The sequence below is a fragment of the Spodoptera frugiperda genome, chromosome 1, assembly GCF_023101765.2.
Source record: "Spodoptera frugiperda isolate SF20-4 chromosome 1, AGI-APGP_CSIRO_Sfru_2.0, whole genome shotgun sequence".
Classification (NCBI taxonomy): Eukaryota; Metazoa; Arthropoda; class Insecta; order Lepidoptera; family Noctuidae; genus Spodoptera; species Spodoptera frugiperda.
In genome coordinates, this window is record NC_064212.1 from 12,218,785 (window position 1) to 12,242,308 (window position 23,524).

The 23,524-nt window shown below is 39.1% G+C and overlaps 8 protein-coding genes across 8 annotated transcripts; 6 read left to right on the forward strand and 2 right to left on the reverse strand.

Moving 5' to 3' along the window:
• Positions 1-315: 315 nt before the first annotated feature.
• LOC118273653 (cuticle protein 7-like) lies at positions 316-1,463 on the forward strand. Its single transcript, XM_035590735.2, has 2 exons — positions 316-540; positions 678-1,463. Exons 1-2 carry the CDS (start codon positions 529-531, stop codon positions 1,158-1,160), a joined length of 495 nt encoding a protein of 164 aa, XP_035446628.1. The 5' UTR covers positions 316-528; the 3' UTR covers positions 1,161-1,463.
• Positions 1,464-1,718: 255 nt separating this feature from the next.
• LOC118273654 (larval/pupal rigid cuticle protein 66) lies at positions 1,719-2,545 on the forward strand. Its single transcript, XM_035590736.2, has 2 exons — positions 1,719-1,885; positions 2,087-2,545. Exons 1-2 carry the CDS (start codon positions 1,811-1,813, stop codon positions 2,465-2,467), a joined length of 456 nt encoding a protein of 151 aa, XP_035446629.2. The 5' UTR covers positions 1,719-1,810; the 3' UTR covers positions 2,468-2,545.
• Positions 2,546-3,848: 1,303 nt separating this feature from the next.
• LOC118273465 (cuticle protein 7) lies at positions 3,849-5,003 on the reverse strand. Its single transcript, XM_035590442.2, has 2 exons — positions 4,843-5,003; positions 3,849-4,535 (listed from the first exon to the last, which is right to left on the reverse strand). The coding sequence occupies exons 1-2, from the start codon at positions 4,852-4,854 to the stop codon at positions 3,930-3,932; spliced, it is 618 nt and encodes a 205-aa protein (XP_035446335.2). The 5' UTR covers positions 4,855-5,003; the 3' UTR covers positions 3,849-3,929.
• A 1,936-nt stretch (positions 5,004-6,939) lies between these two features.
• Positions 6,940-8,061, forward strand: LOC118273466 (larval/pupal rigid cuticle protein 66). Its single transcript, XM_035590445.2, has 2 exons — positions 6,940-7,074; positions 7,432-8,061. The coding sequence occupies exons 1-2, from the start codon at positions 7,063-7,065 to the stop codon at positions 7,969-7,971; spliced, it is 552 nt and encodes a 183-aa protein (XP_035446338.2). The 5' UTR covers positions 6,940-7,062; the 3' UTR covers positions 7,972-8,061.
• Positions 8,062-10,707: 2,646 nt separating this feature from the next.
• Positions 10,708-11,887, forward strand: LOC126910723 (larval/pupal rigid cuticle protein 66-like). The gene is made up of 2 exons (XM_050694000.1): positions 10,708-10,857; positions 11,255-11,887. The coding sequence occupies exons 1-2, from the start codon at positions 10,846-10,848 to the stop codon at positions 11,804-11,806; spliced, it is 564 nt and encodes a 187-aa protein (XP_050549957.1). The 5' UTR covers positions 10,708-10,845; the 3' UTR covers positions 11,807-11,887.
• A 1,186-nt stretch (positions 11,888-13,073) lies between these two features.
• On the reverse strand, positions 13,074-14,440 carry LOC126910715 (translation initiation factor IF-2-like). Its single transcript, XM_050693976.1, has 2 exons — positions 14,331-14,440; positions 13,074-14,208 (listed from the first exon to the last, which is right to left on the reverse strand). Exons 1-2 carry the CDS (start codon positions 14,340-14,342, stop codon positions 13,129-13,131), a joined length of 1,092 nt encoding a protein of 363 aa, XP_050549933.1. The 5' UTR covers positions 14,343-14,440; the 3' UTR covers positions 13,074-13,128.
• Positions 14,441-16,071: 1,631 nt separating this feature from the next.
• On the forward strand, positions 16,072-17,763 carry LOC126910719 (fibroin heavy chain-like). Its single transcript, XM_050693989.1, has 2 exons — positions 16,072-16,196; positions 16,854-17,763. The coding sequence occupies exons 1-2, from the start codon at positions 16,077-16,079 to the stop codon at positions 17,592-17,594; spliced, it is 861 nt and encodes a 286-aa protein (XP_050549946.1). The 5' UTR covers positions 16,072-16,076; the 3' UTR covers positions 17,595-17,763.
• A 3,271-nt stretch (positions 17,764-21,034) lies between these two features.
• On the forward strand, positions 21,035-22,476 carry LOC126910721 (cuticle protein 16.5-like). Its single transcript, XM_050693993.1, has 2 exons — positions 21,035-21,197; positions 21,615-22,476. The coding sequence occupies exons 1-2, from the start codon at positions 21,186-21,188 to the stop codon at positions 22,338-22,340; spliced, it is 738 nt and encodes a 245-aa protein (XP_050549950.1). The 5' UTR covers positions 21,035-21,185; the 3' UTR covers positions 22,341-22,476.
• Positions 22,477-23,524: the final 1,048 nt, after the last annotated feature.

A 23,524-nucleotide genomic window follows, 5' to 3' on the forward strand; every position in this document is an offset into this window, starting at 1 on the left:
CATTATTTTTATATTATTTGTTTTTTGTATTTTTTTTTATCAATGGTATATAATAAAGTATAATCTATCTATCTATCAACATTGGATTATCTACATGGTTACTGAAATCTTCTAAATACGTGAAGAGTGAAACGAAATTACAAACAAGTTTAAACTGCCCTGTATAAATACAGTATAAACTTTAAATATAAAAAAATCGTGTAAAAAGATACCATTGACACTTGCACAAGTCGAACGCTAAGCTTATAAAGTTACTGACACAGAACACTATTTCAATCAGGTGATACCACAACCTTGAACGAGACTTAGGCTTCAATTACGTGTTCTAATATTCTTTACTATTTTTCTCGCAAAATGAGACCTAGTTGTCACCTAGGACCAGTTGTTCTCGGTCTAATACTCTTAGCAACTCGATATGTCTTGCACAAGCAGTATTGATTTTCATTTACTTTGCATATAAATCGTTGGAAAACCAAATAAGGATCATACTTCACACATCTGTGAGAGAGACAAGCAAATACATCAACCATGTTTCATAAGGTATTATAAATTAGTCTCTAATATTATTTAGGGCCCATTGTTAAAAAAGTGTATTTTTGGACTTCATTTAGTTGGTCTATTCACTATTACATGCATTTATTACCGACATTACGTTTAAATTTTTTTTCGATCCACAGTTCGCCGTCCTCTCTGGCCTGGTGTTATCAGCCACGTGCATGGTCCTCCATCAGCCTCAAATTCCAGTGCTCCTCGGTGTCCAATATGATTCGAACCCCAACTACAACTTCGCTTACGAAGTCAACGACGTCCACACTGGAGACATCAAAAGCCAGCAAGAGAGCAGAAGAGGTGACACTGTCTTAGGACAGTACTCCTTACTGCAGCCTGATGGCATCAGAAGGACGGTAGACTACAGAGCTGATGACCACACTGGTTTCCAAGCTACTGTGAACAACGCTGGTGGTGCTATACTCTCTCATGCGCAAGCAGCCATCAACGGTGACATCACAAGGCACCCCAACCTCGCAGTCCAGTCCTACCAAGCCTGGCCCACTCCCACCGCACATCCCTCCCCATCACCAGCTCCCGTAGCCATATCCAGGTCCTCATTCTCACAGACCATCTCCCATGGTGCTCCAGCTCACCACCCTTGGGCTTAAATCAAGATCTATCTTCAAAGACACGGCAGCTAAAACTGACTCCGATTTTTTGCATTTATATTTTAAGCTGTATGTATTTCTGCTACGAATATCTATGAGAGTGACTAAGTGATAATGTACGTAATAGTAGACCAGATCCTGTTAGCCTTGCTCCGTTGCGGTCAGTACTCAAAGGGAAATTAGCCTAGCAAAGTCTACGACCGGAATTTTAATGATGATATAATCTTTATCTGTAACTCTTTATTTATGTCCTGTAATGTATTCTATGTATTTTTTGTCAAATAAATAAAAACTACTATAATACTTTCCGAGTTTTTGTTCACGGAACCGTTTTTTGTTTAGTGATTTAGATCCGCTCGTGTCGACGACGAAATTGGTCCTTTAACAATGACTCAAATAAAACAAAGAGTTGTAAGTATACAGTGTATGTACTCGTAATTCTCGTAACGTAAAAGGTGAAGACATAAGATAATTTTAAACTAGTTTATTTATATATGCACGAGCAACTGAGTACTGAGACCTTTTATACGGAGCATCGCCCTGATTCGAACTTGACTTTAAGACATTTCCTGAATTTCTTTATTAAAAATAAGTACTAAAATAAAACTGGAACAATTGTTCGTTGATATAAAAGGCGGAGCAGGTGCTGCATGGGACATCAGATTCACAAGATTCTCCGACGTAGTCACAACAACAAAAACAATCCCTTCAAAATGTTCGTGAAGGTAAACACTCCTTTTATTATTTATTTTATTTTCATCGTCTGCAGTAATTAAGCAATTATCATAAAAACTTGACCTGCCATAGTCTATTCTTGAACAAACACTGATTAGCATCATCTTACAACATTGGTATCATAACATGACATTATCAAACAAAGACACCTAATCATATTCACATTCTAACGGTTGCTATATTTTCCCCAGTTCGTCGCACTCTTGGCTCTGATGGCCGTCGCCAACGCCAGCGACCTGTCCAGCTTCGCCTACAGCGTGGCGGACCCCTACACCGGTGACTTCAAGCACCAGATCGAGAACCGCGTGGACAACAACGTTGCTGGCCAGTACTCTCTGCTGGAGTCTGACGGCACCCGCCGCACTGTGGACTACGCCGCTGGTGCTAATGGATTCAACGCTGTCGTACGCAAGGACCCCGCTCTCATTGCCGCCGCCCCCGCCATCTCCTATGCCGCCCCTGCCATTGCTCCTATTGCTCCTATTGCTCCCATCTCATACGCTGCCCCCTATGCCTACGCTAAGTTCGGAAAGTTCTACGGCTCTCCTTTCCCATACGTTCGCTACTTCTAAACCTAGACGACTGATTTTTTATTTGTAAATATTGGCTCTGTAAATAAAATTATATATTTTCTGAATTTCTATTGATAACTGATTTTTATTTTAAAAAGGTACCTTGTAAAATATTAAGTATGTTTCGTAATATGATATCAGTTAATATGGCTAGTGCATGACAATCATTTGGCACTCTATTGCATATTACTCACGGACAACAATTGAGTTGGTGCACTTTTGTTTGTCTAACAGTGCAATGAAGGTCACGAATAGAGTAAATGCATTATTAATAATTACGTATCTTGAGAAACCACGACTTAATATCATGTAAAACTAAAATTATAAGTATAGTGAAGACATTAATGTTTTACGAAGTCCGATTGATTAGGCGACACATGCTTCTTTCACTTTGAAAAGTTACTATAATGTTTACTTTCTAGTTATTTCATGCGATGAGAAATATTAAACTAAACCTAAAAATAACCACAAATTACAGCAACACAGCCAACAAGATGTTTAAACAGTTTCAAAATGCAGATAACATCTATTCCACATTCATTAGGTATGAGATCTATTCACAAAATTCATACTTTGTTACTAAATGGTACAATTAACAAATGTTCAACTGGGGTACATCCATTATAGTTTTTCAACTTTAGACTTTAATGCTGAACGATAAAGTTGAAAATATGTAAAAGTTTAGCTAAATTATGTATAGCTTCATGTGCTGGCTCTTGTACCGAGACTATTTATAGTCATAATGTTGTAACAGCTCTATTACAAGGCTGTGACGTCACAGTTATTAAAGACTTGCTCATTTCTTTGTTTGGACGTGTTTAAATTATTATTCTTTATAATTATGTTTGTAAGTATGTCGGTACAATTTCTTCCCGTTACGAAGACCTCGCTTCGTATTAGGGAAGTAATGAGCGTAAGAATGTTGTGGAGTGATACATTAATTATTTAAACATAAAGTAACTATGAATAGTATTTATTTATTTAAGTTAATATTTAAGTTTTCACCAACATCTACCAAATTTTAAGAAATCCTTAAGCTTAGATAGGTGACATTGCCATATACCGGGCACATCAGACATCCAGACTCCGTGTTATTACTGAGAAATTTTCGAAAAACCGAAAAAAGTCCAGTAATTCTTCACCCGACCCGGGAATCGAACCCGAGACCCCTTGCCCGGCAGTCGCACTTGCAACCACTCGGCCAACGAGGCAGCACATAGGTTAACAACATTTTGGTTGTCACCAACCTATAAGTGATATCTAACACTATAAGTAAGTGGTTATTTTAGATGCTACATCACGTTAAGTAACTTTTAGTTAAGAGATATAGGAATAGGATAGGAAACCTTAGGTATGATTAAGTAATGAAATCAAAATAATATTCAGTTCTTTAACAGTTTTTATTTGATCACAGCATCGTTCATTTCATTTTCTAAATAAATAATAACTTTCATACTATTATTTAGTACACGTGAGCGCCGTAGAGACCGTGAGCGCCATGGGCACCGTAGGCGATGGCACCATGAGCGAGGGGAGCTACGTGAGCACCGTACACTCCAGCGCTGTAGGCGAGGGGAGCAGCGTGAGCACCGTAAGCTACGGCACCGTGAGCCAGGGGAGCGGCGACAGCGCCGTAGGTGGTCACACCGTGGGAGTAGCCGTGAGCCAAGGGGGCGGCGGCGTAGCCGTGGGCGAGGGGAGCGGCGTAGGCGACGGGAGCGGCGTGAGCTACGACGGGAGCGGCGTGAGCTACGACGGGAGCGGCGTGAGCTACGACGGGAGCGGCGTGAGCTACGACGGGAGCGGCGTGAGCGTAGAGAGCGGGGTCTTTGCGGACGACGGCGTTGAATCCAGAGTGAGCGTCAGCGGCGTAGTCGACGGTACGCTTGGTGCCGTCAGACTCGAGGAGCGAGTACTGGCCCACCACGCTGTCTCCGACGCGGGTCTCGTGCTGGCTCTTCACGTCACCGGTGTGGGGGTCGGACACACCGTATGAGAAGCTGGTGTAGTCACCACCATGGACAGCGCTGCCTTGAGCAGCCGCCACCAGCAGAGCAACAATGACGAACTGAAAATAAACGAATGAATGAAAAAGTATTCTTTTGAAAATACAAAATGAGATTTTAAGGACATGACATTTTTATTTTTCAAAGTAATACTTAATGACCACTTTTATATATGCTATCACGTAAAATCTTTTCTATTAATATTCGAAAGTTAAGTACAGGATCTAAAAATTATAGTTTTTCAACTAATTCACATGTTGTGTACTTATACTATCTCAAACATAATACTTTGAGTGGAGAAAAGAAACTATCTTTATATCAATCAACGTTTACTTTTTACATTAAATCAATTTATTAATAATAACACACCTTGGCTGCCATTTTTAATATGTTATTGTTTCACGAGCGAGCTGCGAATGTTTGACCAGGGTTACCAATTCTCTTTATATACTATTCCTACATGACAGTTACTGTACGCAGAAGTAATAGGAAGTAAGACACATGTAAATGACGTCGGTACACAGAAACGTATCCTGATTGTGACAGTGAGTATTTTCCATGGAAATCTGACTAATTTAAATATTTTGTAAGCAGGTACTTATGTGTTTATTTTAAATCCTAAAACGGTTTTTATGATGATCCGAAATCTGAACAGATTTTTTTATTGATATTAATCCGCAGTTCTACTTATTCTTAAAAAGGTGATTGCATGTTTGTAGGTACTTTTGCAAAGTTTTTTTACAAGAGATTGCATTAGCTTACCAAATGCACGGGTAACACCTTGTATTGAGACTGATGAGACAAAAATATAAAGTTCTATAAACTATGTATTAGGAAAATATTAACAACTGTTAATCAATTAAAAAAAAACGATTTAACGATGTCACTAGGATTTTCTCTTATGTCGTGGTTGCGTTTAGAAACATGCAAGTTCACATACCTACACATGACACCCAGACCCTTAACAACAATTTGTGGATCATACAAAGAGTTATTCCGTGGGGGATTAGAACCCACTAAACGTTGTGTGTAAGCGTGGTGGTTGGGTAACTTAACTACCCAGCCACCACGCACGGTTGGCGTCAGTATTTACTCACGTAAATAGAAAAGAACTGAGAAAATCTCTATATTTATGCAAGTAAACCATTATTTTCAGTTAATTTAATATGTCTCACAATAGTTATTTATAATAACTGTTAATAAATTGTAAACAAAATCATATAACAAAATTTTAGTTTTAAAAATATTCTAAATACAACTTACACAAAAAAAATATTGACACCTAATACAGCAGAAATAATTGCAACACTAATTTTGAAGAAAAAAAAGCAAAACATAAGTTTCGACTGACCTTAATTTTGATACGCATTCTGTCAGTTGCTGACACGAGTGTAATTAATATTAATCAAAGGATATCTTACACATTAAGCGCAGTTATTTAAATATAGAACAATAACTATAAGGGTTGGTTCATATCTGACGGAACATGCGTCGCGTATTATCGATCGCATAACGCCAGAACATACAAATGTATAGAAAAACACTTGACCGATAACACGTTAGTGTGACGCGCCGTATTTTACGTCAGATATGAACCGAGCCTAATAGTAGGTGTACCCTATATTTTTTGTATGGTTAAATCATGGTGGCCCGGATAAGGAGAAGGATATCCGGTTCCCCAGCATAAGAGTGAACATTTGAAATCTGGAAAATACCCTGTAGTTTTTCAAAGACATACACAATTTTTTTCCCAAAAATGAATATACCTGGACCATTACCGTTAAATTACAACTCTGTAATCCCCAATCATTAGTGTGAGGCATACTAAAAAAAGGAAAATAAAAAAAAGCATTTATTATGACGATTTGATAAAGGTCACAGAGAGATGAAAGATGCAAGTTGCGTCGAACAACTCGATCTTCAAGGTCATTAAGAAAAAGCCCAGGTTCAGAAAGACAACTCATATGACCGTCAAGATGATGATTATAATGAAAAAAAAACATCATACTATACTAAAAAGACGTATTTCACGTGACTTTTAGATACACACTCTGTTTATTATAGTCAATCAGTATCTATGAGAAACTAAAACCTCGTCAACCAAAGGGTAAATGCCTGACATAGGTCTCTTTTTATGGGGGGAAAATCATCCAACGACTTCTCGCGCCTTGGGCGAGGCGAAAGGGAGTGTCAGACTCTTACTGACTACAAACCATCCCGTTCCTACTCCTGCTTTTCGAGCCGGAGCAAAACCGGTAAACCCGCTAGGTCTAGCATAGGTCTTAGAATAATCACAATACATACAAATACGCATAAACCTATAAGGTCATTTCTCTAAGACAATGAACACACAAAGCACATTTGCAATGGTACCACCATTGATAATAAATAATTGGTTACGTAGTAACGTACGTAATAATTATCCAAAGCCGATACCAGGATTCAGTTCAACCAATGACCTTACTAGGCCGTTTCTTACTTCCTTTTGTTTTCAAAGCAAAAGTAACATAGGAGTAGTATATAAAGTGAATTGGTAACCCTGATTTATCATTCGCAGTTAGCTTGTGAAACAAATAATAACTAAACAAAATGGCTTCTAAGGTTTGTTTGTTTAAATTGTTTCTACCTTGTGGATTGGATGAAGTGAATAATATATTCAGTGGTTTAAAATAAAAAAGTTTAATATCATCTATGGCTATATCAGTTTTGTTGTTGAATAACTTTCTTTGATAAGATTTATTTTCATAAGTATTGTATTGTTATAACAATAAACCCCTATTAAATGGGACTGATAACATAACTTGTGAAATGGTTTATTAGTAACTATAGTCATACAAATTGTTGCAGAAGTTGTAAAATAATAAATTTTCTGCTATTACTTCATATATTCTTAAATTATTGTATTTCATGTTAAGCTTCCCGGCAAATCGTTTTAAAATTTGAATTATCTACTTTCAGTTCGTCATTGTTGCTCTGCTGGTGGCGGCTGCTCAAGGCAGCGCTATCCATGGTGACTACACCAGCTTCTCATACGGTGTGTCCGACCCCCACACCGGTGACGTGAAGAGCCAGCACGAGACCCGCGTCGGAGACAGCGTGGTGGGCCAGTACTCGCTCCTCGAGTCTGACGGCACCAAGCGTACCGTCGACTACGCCGCTGACGCTCACTCTGGATTCAACGCCGTCGTCCGCAAAGACCCCGCTCTCTACGCCCACGCCGCTCCCGTCGTAGCTCACGCCGCTCCCGTCGCCTACGCCGCTCCCCTCGCCCACGGCTACGCCGCCGCTCCCGTAGCTCACGGCTACTCCCACGGTGTGACCACCTACGGCGCTGTCGCCGCTCCCCTGGCTCACGGTGCCGTAGCTTACGGTGCTCACGCTGCTCCCCTCGCCTACAGCGCTGGAGTGTACGGTGCTCACGTAGCTCCCCTCGCTCATGGTGCCATCGCCTACGGTGCCCATGGCGCTCACGGTCTCTACGGCGCCCACCTGTACTAAATTATGTTAAGAAATATTTAATTTATTTTGAAACGAATAATGAACGAATGAAATAAGCTGTGATCGAATAAATTTTTCGAAAATACTAAACTTTCTCTTTCATTGATACCTATAATAATTGACCTACCTATAAAAAATGAGTGTACCTAAGATACAGATAATGAATTAGATGTCTTATAGTGATGTAATCTTGTTAAGACCAAGCATGTTGGGTAAAACCAAGTCACCAGGAAAAATCTTTATTATTCTAAGAACTTATTCATTCAGGCATAAATCTTACACAAAAAGCTTAAATATGTGTTAACGACACGGTGTCTAAAGACTCGGGAACCAAACCTTGAACTCTAGCTTGGAAGTCATACTTTGGACCACTCAACCAATAATTCAGTTTATGTGTATCACCAAAAATGTCACAAATATTAGGTTGCAAAGGTCACATAGCGTCACGTAGGATATTGACACTTAGCCGACTTGGATTTGATCCAATAACACTGACCTCATCGTAATTGAGAAAAGCTTGGAGTTTTATAAACCAGAGTGTTAAGACATGTGATATTATTTATATTATTTTAAACCAATCTAACCCTAGCGCTAATGGTGGCCTGGAGGGTTAAGGCGCTAAGAAACTTTTCATGCATGAGAATGCTAGTTCAAAACCTACTATTGGCAAGAATCAATGTGACTTATCGGAGTTAATTGTTCGTTAGTACGTAGTATTTATGTGTACTTTCTAAGATTATTTTGACATTACTGATAAATAGTGAAGGAAAACATCGTGAGGAAACCTGGGCATATAATTTCTAATTATAAGTTTAAAACCACTCCGGGTTGGCCGGTTAGCACCATGCTTGCGTGGTGGTTAATTCTAAAAACTAATCACCCTCTCCGTATGAGCAGCGGCCTTTGGTCAGCAGTGGCCACTTATAGGCTGCTCAGTTGATGTGATGCTTTTTTTGACATGCGCAGTAAAAGTGCATGTCATGTTAAAAGTGCATGTCATGTCATGTTCTGTTTTTAATCAGTGCAGTTTATTAAATAGGAAATTCAGTTGGTTAGAATTGGCAATAGAAATTCAATGACTGTTCATGAAGCGAAAGACGTATGTAAGATTCGTAGCAACTGGCGTTCCATTATCTTTGCCCAATGGAAGACAGGCATGAGGTTATGTATGTATTCAATTGCTTATTAAGGCAAATTTTATTAAGTTTATCATTTTCATGACACGAAACTTAACCCAAGAATTACCAAAAATCCTCCAAAAATAGAACATCCTCCATTTTGACCTCTACATAAATATAAATATTAATTACTAAAACGTGCATAGAAGGCCTAATAATATCCGCTGTAGAACTGAAATAAATAAAACATGAACAATTAAAAAGAATGTTAAGAATTCCAAGGTTGTTGAATTAAAATACGTAACCTTTCCTTAGTTAAGTTGTTTTAAGTTAAGTGAAAGTTTGTATTTTATTTTGGAATGGTACGTCATTTTAGTAAAGTGAAAACAAGTTCTTTATAAAATGGGAAATCCTTAAAATTAGACTTTTTTTAGAGAAAGATACAATTTCATTCCAATGAGCTATATAACGTCCGGCTTTTTTTTTGTGGGAGAAAATCATCCAATGACTTCTCCCGGCTTGGGTGAGGCCGGAGGGAGTGTCAGAATCTTAATGACTAAAAACCACCCCGTTCCTTCTCCTGCTTTGAACCAATTTCAGACATTTTCCTACTGAGAATTTTGAAATCGTAAAAATGCACACCACCCGGAAATACACCTAGGATGGAATTATAATATTATGTATGTAACGTCACGCCTTTTATCCCCAAAGGGATAGGCAGAGATGCACATTGCGGCACGTAATGCCATAATAGGAGGTGAGCCTATTGCCATATTATACTAGGCACAATTCCAGACTCCGAGCTACTATGAGTTTTTTTCGAAGTACCGAAAAAGCCCAGTAATACTTTGCCCGACCCTGGAATTGAACCCGAGACGCCTTGTCGGACAGTCGCACGTGCGACCACTCGACCAAAGAGGCCATATTAATTTCCTTAACCATAATATATAATGTAGATGAGCTGAATGTACTGTAGTACTGTGTTATAAAACAAAATACACGACTATGAAGCACCTGTTTTAGCAAAGCTTTTTTTAAATAATCGAAAAGCAATATTGAGCATTGAGTGTTCTATAGAACCTGTAAATTTAACTAACTAACAACAGCCGAGGGGTTCACCTAGGCTCCGGTTTAAAAAGGTCAGATTATACACATAATCGGCATGGCGTCCGGGACGGCGTGCTTTTGCTTTGTAAACAATATAAAACGGTTAGCCACCTCCCGTTTTCTCTATCGCTTCCATTTTTAGGTCAGGTAATCCCTAAAACCTTTTCCTAAGTTCAAAAAATACTAAGCTGAAATCAATTTAGCTAAACGCGAGATAATCGCGCACAAACATACATAGTTACTTAAACACATTACAGGTTAATAAACTAATTACCTCATTTTTTTAAAGCAGTTAAAAAGAATTCATCCCCTAATCTTAGCTAGCTATTCAAATATTACTGGTAAAAAAGATTCAGGTACATCAGAGGGTGCTTTGTTCATCCAAATATTCAACAAAATAACCCATTTTTTTAATTTATCAATTCTAATACCCAGTGGTCAGTAACTACCAAAGTTCCGCATAACTCGCAGTCAACGAAAAGTGTAATCAAAAAACGTTCAAACGCGTGACCTTACGATTGCCTGCATGTCTTTTACTTCCTATTTATAGTAGGTACGCGTACCTACAGACTACGGGAATAGTATATAAAGAGAATTTGTAACACTGATTAATCATTCGCAGTTTACTTGTGGAACATAACTAAATACAATGGCAGCTAAGGTTAGTTTCAATATTTATTTATTTAATTGTGTTAGTGACTGAAAAGGTTAAAGTGAAAATTTGTTTTAAAGGACCAACTTATGGAAGGAGCAAAGGACCAGGATTTTGTAAAGCAATTTTGTGTGCTCCTTAAGGATTCTGGGAAGCATTTATCCTAGTCTTTCTGTTTTTATGGTTTTTTTTAATAAAACTATGTTGACAGTGTAGTGACAGTGACTGGGTTGACTTATTTTAATTCTGTAAAATTAAAATAATACTTTATTGACTGAAGTTAACAATCTTTTGGGAATTTCTTTTTTAATTGTTTTGTTACTATATCTTAATTGTATACGATTATTTCAATTTGCCAACGAAAAGTCGAATACATTAATTTTAACATTCTTTTCATTTATTTCAGTTCGTGGTTGTTGCTCTGCTGGTGGCGGCTGCTCAAGGCAGCGCAATCCATGGTGACTACACCAGCTTCTCATACGGTGTGTCCGACCCCCACACCGGTGACGTCAAGAGCCAGCACGAGACCCGCGTCGGAGACAAGGTGGTGGGCCAGTACTCGCTCCTCGACTCTGACGGCACAAAGCGTACCGTCGACTACGCCGCTGACGCTCACTCTGGATTCAACGCCGTCGTCCGCAAAGACCCCTTGTACGCTCACGCCCCCGTCGTCGCTCACGCCGCTCCCGTCGTAGCTCACGCCGCTCCCGTCGCCTACGCCGCTCCCCTCGCCCACGGCTACGCCGCCGCCCCCGTAGCTCACGGCTACTCCCACGGTGTGACCACCTACGGCGCTGTCGCTGCTCCCCTGGCTCATGGTGCCGTCGTAGCCGCTCCCCTCGCCTACAGCGCTGGAGTATACGGTGCTCACGGTGCCGTCGCCTACGGCGCTCATGGAGCTCATGGTCTCTACGGTGCTCACGGTGCCCACGGTCTCTATGGCGCTCACTTGTACTAAATAAAAATATGATAATATTTATTTATACTGAAACCCCAATGAATGATGCTGTGATCAAATAAAATAGTTCGAAGTACCTTACTATTGTTGTTTAATTTAACAGTTGTTATATTGTTATCATTGCCAGACACCTTGATAACTTGCAAACAAAATATATTCCAATACTATATCAGATAGAGTTATAAAAGTAAAACAATTTAGTTCAATCTATAGTTTACCCAAGTTATCATAATTTAAATTCAAAAGCAATTCAACTAGTGCAGGTTAATAACAGAAATTATAAAACAGAAGGTCTAACCGTATCCGTAGATTTAATAATGTAATCAAGTAATATACCGAAACTAAAGTGCAAAAATCTAGTTTACCTTGAATGACCGTACATTGTACTACATAAATAATTATACTATTAGCGAACTATATCTTGTAAATATACGGATATTAAGTTGCGTGAATGGCAAGAAATGGTCCTATTACGCAAATTTTGGTCCTAATGTAAATAACACTTGTAAAACTGCGCTGACTTAAGTACACGACTTAATTTTATCTCATTTCCTAATAGAGATAATATATGAGAAGTTGAATACTTTGCCTCGGATTAATAAAATACAAATGATTATTTGTTTACATTAAAAGCTCAGATTTTATAACTTCATGTTTGAAGTGGACGGAATTTATAGAATGTATTAATCAAATTGATTATTTAATATTGTTTTAAAATTCGTCGCTCTAATTTGATTACGACTAATCTGACGATAATAAATTATGCTTGCTTGCATGATTTTAGCTCTTACGAATATGGCATAATTTAGTTAAATGTGTAAATCAAGGAAGTTTAGTTAGATGTGAACACTCGTAAGTCTATGTTTACAACAAGAACAGTAGGTCAGTTCCCTAGTAGCGAACACATCATTGAATTCCACGCCTTTTGTGCAACGCGTACGGATCGTTAATTTAATTATATCATTGTTACACTTTGTCTCTTGAGAATACGTCTGTATTTTGTAATGAGTCACAATTTTATTCTGGTACTGAGAAAAAACTTTAGCTATTATTACATAGGCTTCAAGTTCAATTCAAAGTAATTGATGGATTTCGAATGCACGATGTAATAACAGTGTAAAATATTTGCTGTCAGACCTTGTTACGTGTTTAATTTGAGTCTGTCAATAAACTTCAAATGGAAGTTCATCAATCTAACGAGTTTATACGAGTACATTGTGACAGCGGACGCTATGATGAGAATGGAATGAAATAAAAACATCAAAACTTCGTATTCATAATTTATTAGTCGTCTAAATCACAGATCAGTAGCAGTCGTTTCATCACCAAGCCAGACCAGCTCCAAGAGCAGACGCTCCAAGAGCCGGGGCGCCGTATGCACCGTGACCATGGGGAGCGGGGTGCGCTACAGAGTTGGCGTAGCTGCGAGCAACACCATGTGCAAGAGGGTTGATCAATCCGTTGGCGTGAGGGTTAGCGAGTCCATGGGCTAAAGCTCCGTATCCACCATAGGCACCACCGTAAGCACCACCGTAGGCACCGTTGTAGGCTCCGTTGTAGGCTCCGTTGTAAGCTCCGGCGTAAGGTCCAGCGTAGGGACGAGCAGCGTTGTGGACAATAGAGTGGGAGTAGTGAGATACAGAAGGAGCTCCACGGTTACCAAGATGACCAGCCAAGGGGTTGCCGTAACCGTTAGCGTAACCAGGGTACGCTAAGTTACCAGCAAGACGGTTGGCACCGTACGCACCAGGGTGGGGAAGGGCACCAGGATGAGGAAGAGCTCCAGGGTAGGGGAGAGCACCAGGGCGGGCGAGTGCGCCAGGGTGGGCGAGTGCTCCAGGGTGGGCGAGTGCTCCAGGGTGAGCGAGAGCACCAGGGTGAGCGAGAGCACCAGGGTGAGCAAGAGCACCAGGGTGAGGAAGAGCACCGTGAGCAAGGGCACCTGGATAACCAAGAGCACCAGGATGGGCTAGAGCGCCAGGATGAGGAAGAGCACCGGGATGAGGTAGACCAGCAGGGTGGGCAAGAGGTCCGGCTCCAGCCAAAGGAGCAATAGGTGCAGGGCGGACTGGGCCAGCAACAGGGGCCAATGGGGCTGCAGGCGCTACAGGTCCATGTGCAGCTCCAGCCAATGGAGCATGAGGTCCAGACGGGTGCACACCAACAGCTGGCTCCTTGCGGACTACAGCGTTGAATCCAGTAGCGGCATTAGCAGCGTACTCGACAATCCTTTTGGTTCCATCTGATTCCAGAAGTGAGTATTTGCCAACGACGCTGTCACCGACGCGTTTCTCGTGCTGGTCCTTGACGTCACCAGTGTTGGGGTCTGATACTCCATAGGAGAAGCTTGAGTAACCACCGCTGCCGTAGACTGATGCTACGAACAGGGAAAGTACGATGAACTGGAACAAATAAAATATTTTATTAGATTATTGAATACTGTTAGATTAATTGTCTTGTTTTTATAACTTTGCAAATATGACGCAAGGACCGTTATTTTTTCTATTGTTATTTTTTAGTTTACCTTAGCTGCCATGATGCTATGTGTTCTTCTGTGACTTTGGGTTGTGAATGATTTAACCCCGTCAGTTCGAAATATTTATATTCACACGAAGTCTCCGCATTGTAGTTTTGGGGGTCATAGTTTGAAATCATTGCGTTCACATCTGCTCTTAAATTTCGAAAGATTCTCTTTCAGAGGTTAATTAGGAACTGAAATGCCTATTATGTAAATTAATTTTGCACTTAGAACGGTAACATTGGCCTCGTTGATGAGTTAAGTACATGTTTAGATGCCGATTTGCTTGTTCTTAATGAAGATGGTATCTTTTAATTTCAAGTTGTAGTTTGTTTAACAATTACAAGTATTATAATTATAGAGGGCTAAGTGGTGATTGAGAGGCATGGGAAAAAAGGTTGTATAGCGTTATTAAGGGTTTTTCTATACTACCTCCACCGTAACATAATGATATTTAAGGTGGCCCTAATCAATATAATATTTTTTTATTTGACATATGAATCAATTCAATTGACTTATGACAGTTAGATAATAGTTATTTTTAGAACTCTGGGAGTTCCTTCAGTAAGCAGTCACATAAACGACTTTTCAACTTAAGAACTAGTAGAAAAGCGAAGTTTTTGTTAATTAATTTTGAGCAACTCTGTTATTGATTCTGAGATTGATTCAAAGTCGTAGTGGCTCGAAGGTCTAAGACGCTTCTCATGCACGAGAGTATGAGTTCGTAACCTACCAACGGCAAGTACCAATATGATTTTTTCCGAGTTATATTACCTTCTACGATTATTTAGACACCACTGACAAACGGTGAAGGAAAAATCGTACGGAAAACTGGGGTTATAATTTCTAATAATGTATAAGTTTGAAATCGCCAACCCACATTGAGCAAGCGTTGTGATTAATGATCAAACCTTATCCATGCAAGACAAATAAATGTGTTATTATTTTGAGTCAACTGATAGGAAATTCGCTCAGTCGGTAAATGAATCACAGTCACAATAATATGCAGGTAACTATCATTATACATCTCAGAGTGAACTGATTAAGTCCAATCTTAATAAACTAGGTAGGTAATGTATTATTTTATTGGATAATTTTAAGGAAGTTCTCTGGTTTCACAATGTATGGAATTGCGACTAATGTATGGAAAGAGGATCGCCTCTTGTTACATGGGAACGGGACTTTTAAGTGGTAAAAATGGTGTTTTGGCATTTTGGCAAACAGAGTCGTCACCTATTAAGGGGATATGGATATTTCGTGACCATACTTTTGTTATTATAACATGCAAGTCGTAGAGTACTTATATCACATTCTAACTTTCGTATTCTGAGGCGTCCTCAAAGAGCCATCAGACCTTCAGATGGAGCCCAGTAGGGTTCTAATCCAGAGCTGCAGACTGCCTAGCGGGTTTACCAGGGGTTCGGCTCGAAAAGCAGGAGTAGGAACAGGGTGGTTTTTAGTCAGTAAGAGTTTGACACTCCCTCTCACCTCGCCCAAGGCGGGCGAAGTCATTGGATGATTTACCATCTAAAAAAAACTAAAAGAACTTGATTGAAATCAGGACCTTGTGCTCACCATTTAACTAAAGCAGATATTTTAGAATTCTATTACAAAAATTTAAAAACTGTATAAAGATGATACCATCAGTACTGATAAAGAAACAATTAGCCATAAATTATGTTGTGCCATATCCATTAAACACTTCAAAAGGTGATCTACATGCTTTATCGTAGGCCAGCATTAATTTTTCAAATGTTTCCGGCCAAAGCGATTGCGTACGCACTGAAGATTATGAAAACCACATATATAAAGGCCAGGAGGATTCAAAAACATCAGTATCTGTGTAAACAATACCAAACAATGTTCTCAAAGGTAATTGAGCAAACTTAGAACCACAAAGAACAATTTGGTTGATAATTTGAATTATCCCAGTACTTGGGAAAAAAATATGTGTTTTCGTTGCTGCATTCTTGCCTAATATAAACTAATTAGTATAAATTATCAAAGTTCTCAGCTGTGCTAGTTACTATTCTCATTCGCTTGCTAGATTTTGATTTGGTTCAGTGATTTTTTTTTCTGATAAGAATTTTTGTTTATTTATAGTGCGCGTGTGAATTTGGTCAGTAGTTTTGTCCAAGACACCGTGGATAGTGACAAGTCGTGTGTACTTTGTGGCAAAACTGAAGACGTATTTTTTTTTCAACAAAATTAAGACATCTTGATTTTCGTCTACAAATTAATTATGCCAAATCCACTAAGAGTACTATATAAATATTTATTACCAATACAATGATCTTAAAACCTAAGTCAAAAGTGCGATAAAAGCTTCAATGATTTTATGACCTAGTTTAAACCAGTTCTATGATAAGACAATTATATAATTCCGATGTCATGATTGTGATTGAGTTGTTAATAAATTCTTGTTAGTTCAGTAATGTATGGCTTTCGAAATTACTGTTGACATTCATCGTTTTAGATATTTATGATGAATTTATTATTAATATATTTATTTATTTATTTCTTCCACAGTTCGCTTTCGTCGTCCTTTTGGCAGCTGTTGCTCGCTGCAGCGCTTCAGGAGGAGCCTCAAGCTTCTCCTATGGAGTATCAGACCCTAACACTGGTGATATCAAAGACCAACACGAAAAGCGAGTAGGAGACAGTGTTGTTGGACAATACTCCTTGCTTGAAGCTGATGGAACCAAACGTACCGTTGAATATTCCTCTCATCCTCAAACTGGATTCAATGCTGTAGTCCGAAAAGACCCTCCTCATGGTGTCCACCCTCCATCTGCAGTGGGATACAATGGTGTTGCTTCAGCTCTTGGTGGTTTAGGATACGCTGGTGCTAATCCACTGGCATATGGAGGACTAAACGCATGGAACCCTGCTGCAAAATCAGCGTATGCTGGCAATCCCTACGTCGGGGCTTATGGTGGATACAACGGCGCTGCTAATGGCTGGACTCCGAACTATGCTGCCAATGTTGGAGCCAATGGATGGCCAAGCAACTATGGTGCTTCTGGAGTATACGGCGCTAATGGGTGGTCTACCACTTCTGTCACCTCTTGGCCAAACAACGCTGCTGCGAACGCTTGGCCTAGCAACGTAGGAGCCAATATTGGTGCCAATGTTTGGCCCAGTGCAGCAGCTGGTGTTGGCGCTTGGCCCCAGAATTATGGTACCAATGGTGTCTATGGTGCTAACGGATGGTCTCAAGGTTATGGAGCAGCTGGATATGCTGGCTATGGCAACCGTTTGGGGTGGTAAATAATTGCTCAATTGAAATTGGCTGCAAATTATTCTGGACTCGGCTGTGTATCTCTGGAACTAGTTACGATTGTAATTGTTTGATCTCTTATGGCAATTAAGATAATTGAAAAACCAAAAAAAAAGTTTCTTGTTGAATAGAAACTGAAATATATTACTCGTATTTAAAAATTTTCAAAAATTTTATTTTTTTACTTATGGAACCTCTATTGACTAATATCTACCTAATCTTCAAACTCAGCACTACTTCCCACTAAAGCCATGACACATACTTTTAAAATACCTTACACATCCATCCCGTAATCATAATATGATAGCAACACAACTACATGTAGTACCTAATAAATCGAAACTAGTTCAAAGAGGACAATGTCCTTAAATCTTAATTGACTAATTGTACAACTGTATCAAGAACCCATTAAGTAATAAAGTATATGAGTGATATAAGACTGCTATTTATAATTAGTACAAAACACATTTGAAATGTACATTTTCGGTGATTATTGCTTCCTGGTCGACCAGTTTTCTGAGTTTGTCTTGCAAAAAATTGCTAACAAATTACCTTTACGCTAAAATATTTCACCATTATTTATGTGGTATCAATTAGAGAAACGGTAGTCAAAAATAAACCTAGTTCCTTTTAGTTTAAAGGTTAAAATAGCATGTGTTGTGAACTTAACTTAGAATTCCTTACATACATCACTACAATGTTAGCAATCTTATTAAAATTTTGATCACATAATCGAGGTGACGGCCATTAAGGCATTGGACACTGCTTGGAAACAATTGAATGTGTAGCTGGTCACTATCAAATACATAATAGTATTTTCGATGCTTAAACATAATATAATTATGAGGATAAACCTGAGTGTGCGTAAAAGTTTGCACTTGACATTCGCGACTGTTACTCTTGCCTTTAATAAAGAGAAAAAGAATTTAATTTACAGCTATCTCCAAATACTGGCAATTTGAAGTAGATGTGCAAAAATAATGTAATTGTTTGTGTGTATACAAAAACAATTTGTATTGCACGTCGCATTATACTGACTGTACGGTCGGTGCGGTGACTGGGTAACTGGCGGCCGTGCAACATGTAGCAGGTTCGATTCCCGCACGGAGTAACTCTTTGTGTGATCCACAAATTATTATTTTGGACCTGGGTTTAATGTGCATTTGAACTTGTATGTTTTAAACAGACCCACGACACAGGAGAATGTATTGTACAAAAAAAAAATGTTATTATATTACTTATAACTCTACAAGATTTCAAGTAAGAAAGCAGTACTTGCATACAAATGATACAATTATTGTATGAATCGCGTGGAGATTGCCTTGAAGTGCGAATGTAGAACAAACGCATATTGATACAGATCTTGTATCTACGCCGTTTGTAATAAAGTTTATAGTTCAGTGTTTTAAGAATTAACTGCAAAAGAAAACATTTGTTGCGTCATATTGCATTCATATTGAATTCAAGACTTAGTTAAGGCAATGGGCGCGTATCAACTTAAAGTATGAATATATGCATGTTTTTTAAGTGTGGGAATGCTTCGATACAAATAGGCCGGTTCGACCAGAGTAATACCACGGCCTCACAGAAAACTGACGTGAAATAACGCTTGCGTTGTGTTTCATCGTGTAAGCGACGTTACCCAACTGCTCCCCTTCTTAATCTTCCCAATCCCCGATTCCCAACAACCGTTACATTCCGAACACCAAAAAGGCCGGCAATGCACTTGTAACGCCTCTGGTGTTTCGGATGTGCATGGGCGGCGGCGCATGCTTACCATCAGGTGATCCGTCTACTCTTTCACTTGGATAACCAAGTGAACGAGTAAACGGATCATGCATATGGTATTTCCATAAAAAAACTCTTTTAGTTGAGTTAATGAATTCCATGATAATTTCAAGCATATTTATTACCAATTCCTATTCACTACCATTGATTTACTACCAAGCTGTATACATTACATACATACTTACTTATCTTACATACTTAATTACTCATTTGGAATTAAAAAATTAACGAGCCCTTTGGTCCTTCGTGAACCAAAACTTTTTAATGAACTTAGTAAGTAAATTATGGACATGGTAAAATAATTGATCGTTGTTATAAAAAACTGTGACGCATGCGTGGTATATGATAAATTAATATTTATTTTCCGCTACTCCATATTAGAAGTTAAGGAAATGGTCACATACATACATAGTATGATTACATTTAAAAAGTAACACATGCACACAAAGACTTAGTACGTACATAATGCAAACTAACTTAAAAAGCGTTTCAATTGGGCAGTTTCCTAAGTCAAAAACAAATTATTTCGACTTTTCAATATACTGAAATGTTAAAAAATAATCACACTTTTTCATTCATAGATTGAATGATCTAATTAATTTTCGATGTTTTCTAGTTAATTTTCTAGAAATAAGTCTGCTATTTGACGTAAAAATCTGATGAAGTCATATCGCATTATTTCATACAAATTATAGTTTTTGATATTTTGAAAAAAGTATTTCATTTGACTAGCCTATTGATTAAATGCTATTTTTAATGAGCCCATTGAACTTCATACAACCAAAAAGTTTTTAACAAACAAAGAAAACAATCAAGCCAGCAAGACTAATCGCTACACAAATTGAAATGAGCAAAGAAAAAAATAAAGAAAACATAATATAGGAAGCTCGAAATTCAAAAAACGAAAACGTCAGAAACGTGCACAGATAAGATAAAACAAAAAAAAAACGCGCCATAGATTAACAAAGCCAATGATGCGTTGTGAGATGCAATCTTGAGTGCTGCGGACCATTTCTCCGACGTCAGTACAAATTCTCATCAGTGACCTTGCCCTTCCGGATCCGTCGGCATCACAAAGACTATTTATTATTCTTGTCGTACGCTGTTGGCGTTCCGTAGGTAATATAGGTAGTATTTTATGTGAATAAAACTTTACACGTAAAGATTTGGGGTTTTTTTTTCAAATAGTATTTCGTTGGTTGTTACATCTAATTGCTAATTTTAGTAACCGATCTTAATATAAAATCTTTTGTCAATCAAAAGATTGACATTCTCCATTTTTGAGAGAAACTAATATAAAAAATAAACCATAATCTAACAATTTTGGATTGATATTAGTTATAAAAATTGTTTGTCTTCAGATGAAAGATGACTTAATTTTCTCTTCTTATTTCTAGGAATATTATTGAAAATAAAATATTTAACATTCATTTTATCATTCCTCAGATTAACTATTAAAATATTTTACTAAGAAGCTAAATGCGTTCTGTATCAGTCAGTAAAGTTTAACAGGAACTTGTCTAGGACATTTCAAACAAGTTCTTGACAAATTAAAATAATAATAGACCTACAAAACCAATAACAGATAAGAAAATCCAGTTCTCATTTGAAATCACATAAAAATTCTACAAACGGAACCCGATCGAGCCTAAGATAATGCACTTGGCTTAATTTTAAAGATCAACTGGTAATCGTAGCCGTCCGCCACGCCCTCGCGTTGTGAAGCTCATATAAAAGCTCCTAGCGAAGTGGACGGGTATCAGTCAACGAGTGGAAAACCTCAATCTATCGCAATGGCCGCTAAGGTGACTATTTTAATATCTAGTGAAGTGATACCATGTTTAGTGTTTTCTAATAATTTTGTGTTTTCGATTTAATGAAAGATTTTTTTAAAGTGTTGTAATGTATCTAACGTGTATTCCTATTTTCTACTTTTTTTTCTTTTGTGTCTACTTTTTTTTCTCTTGCCTAGCTACTTAGTAAATTGTTTTTAAATCATAACTTTAAAGAAATGTAAAATTTTATATCTTGCCTCCTTATCGGTTCAAAATTCGTTTTATAGTTAAATCTCTAAGAAAACCATCGCACTTCCAGAACCAATCATCCCTTATACTGATTATTTTTAGCTGTTTACTATGCTGTGCTGTTTTCTTTTATTCATTGTTTTTCTCTGTTATCATATTATATTGTTGCCTTCCTCTAATAAAAGTTGTTCTTTCCAGTTCGTCGTAGTTCTCGCCCTTGTGGCTGCAGCTCAATGCTCCGTGGTGCCAGTGGCGCGAGTAGACGCCGACTACACCAGCTTCGCATACGACGTGGCCGACCCCAACACCGGCGACTTCAAGAGCCAGGTGGAGACCCGCGTGGGCGGCAACGTGGCCGGCCAGTACTCCCTGCTCGACGCCGACGGCACCAAGCGCACTGTGGACTACACCGCTGACGACGTCAACGGATTCAACGCCGTGGTGCGCAAGGACCCCGCTGTTGTCGCTGCTGCCCCTGCTGTAGTAGCTGCCCCCGCTGTAGTGGCTGCCCGCACCGTGGCTGCTCCCGCAGCTGTCGTCGCCGCTGCTCCTGCAGTTGTCGCTGCTCGCACCGTCGCCGCTCCCGCAGTAGTTACACGTACTTTTGCCGCTGCCCCCGCGTACTACGCTGCCCGCTCTTACGCCGCTCCTGCCGTCTATGCTGCCAGCGCTCCTGTTGTGGCCGCGCGCACCGTTGCTGCTCCCGTCGCTTACACCACCGGTGCCCGCCTGGCCTACAGCGCTGGTACCCCAGTAGCCTACACAGCCGGTGCTCCAGTAGCGTACGCCGCTGGTGCGCGTTTCGTCGCTCCCTCTGTGTACGCCGCCCGTGTGGCTGCCGCCCCCGCGGTGTACTCCGGCGCCGCCTACTACGGATCTCCTCTGACCTATGCCGCCTACTCCGCTCCAGTCTCGTACTGGTAAACGCGATAGCCTTTTATGGCTCCACTGCGATTGACTTCGACTTGTTCGATTATATTGAACGACATGTAAATATTGTTGCTAGTTTGTACAATGTACATACATCCATGTATAAAATAAACCGAATATTTTAAAGTGACCCGTCTGTTTTAATTTGAATTATGTCACGTCTTGACCGTACACAGGAGCTGTGGACGTGCAGTTAATGTAAAGTGCTGATCAAAATAGTATGGCCTTGAATAAATTTATGGATGCGCCTATAATATTATTATCATTATCCCGGATATCGCATACGAATCTAGGATTAATGAGAAAACCAACGATGGTGTTCTTGAAGAAGGTTTTCCAAATCAGAGCAGTCTAAAAAAATAATACCACAACATAAATGTAGAGTAATTACCTAAGGCCTAAATGACTCAGTAGTCGTTTGAAGTCTGACCGGTTTTGTGATCGGTTTAAGGAAGTGTATAAATATGTATCTATAGGATGTGTGTTTATACATACATACATACAACATCATGCCTACCCCTTCGGGGATAAAAGACGTGTTTGCTATGTATGGTGTGTTTATTTGTACTTCAGATACAATTAATATAGGACCTATAAAATAAACAAGTAAGTTGATGAGTTAAGGAAGTAAATAATAGAACTTAGAAACATAATATCCTATGTTGTTGAATATCGATCGAAGGTAAAAATAACCTGCAACAATTTACCTACATTTATCCTATTCAGAAAGTCCAGAACTGACAGAGTCGTTAGTCCCTTGTCACCACACAGACTTATCTTGGAAAGATGTCTACAAAGAAAAGATATGTCTGTGAAGACATTTATTTATCTTTTACTTGATAACGGCGGAAACATTTTCTTGCAGGTAAATAGTAAGTATTTGTTAGAAATAAATCCTATTATGATACTAACCAAGTCATATGGTTATTGTAAGTACAGTATTTTTCGCCACCCTTTACTCTTCACTCAACCACCTGATTTTTTTAAACCGCGGTACCAACCCTTTTTTTAAGGGGGGAAAGTCATCCAATGACTTCTATCGCCTTAAGCGAGGCGAGAGGGAGTGTTAAACTCTTACTGACTAAAAACCACCCCGTTCCTACTCCTGTTTTTCAAACCGCAGTCCTGGTAAACCCGCTAGGTAGTTCGCAGCTCCGGATCAGGTATCAGCCCTACAG

Coding starts and splice junctions, on each gene's coding strand:
- LOC118273654 (XM_035590736.2), top strand. CDS start 1,811: ATGGGACATCAGATTCACAAGATTCTCCGACGTAGTCACAACAACAAA. Junction 1,886..2,086: donor CCTTCAAAATGTTCGTGAAG/GTAAACACTCCT, acceptor TATTTTCCCCAG/TTCGTCGCACTCTTGGCTCT.
- LOC126910719 (XM_050693989.1), top strand. CDS start 16,077: ATGTTTCCGGCCAAAGCGATTGCGTACGCACTGAAGATTATGAAAACC. Junction 16,197..16,853: donor ACCAAACAATGTTCTCAAAG/GTAATTGAGCAA, acceptor TTTCTTCCACAG/TTCGCTTTCGTCGTCCTTTT.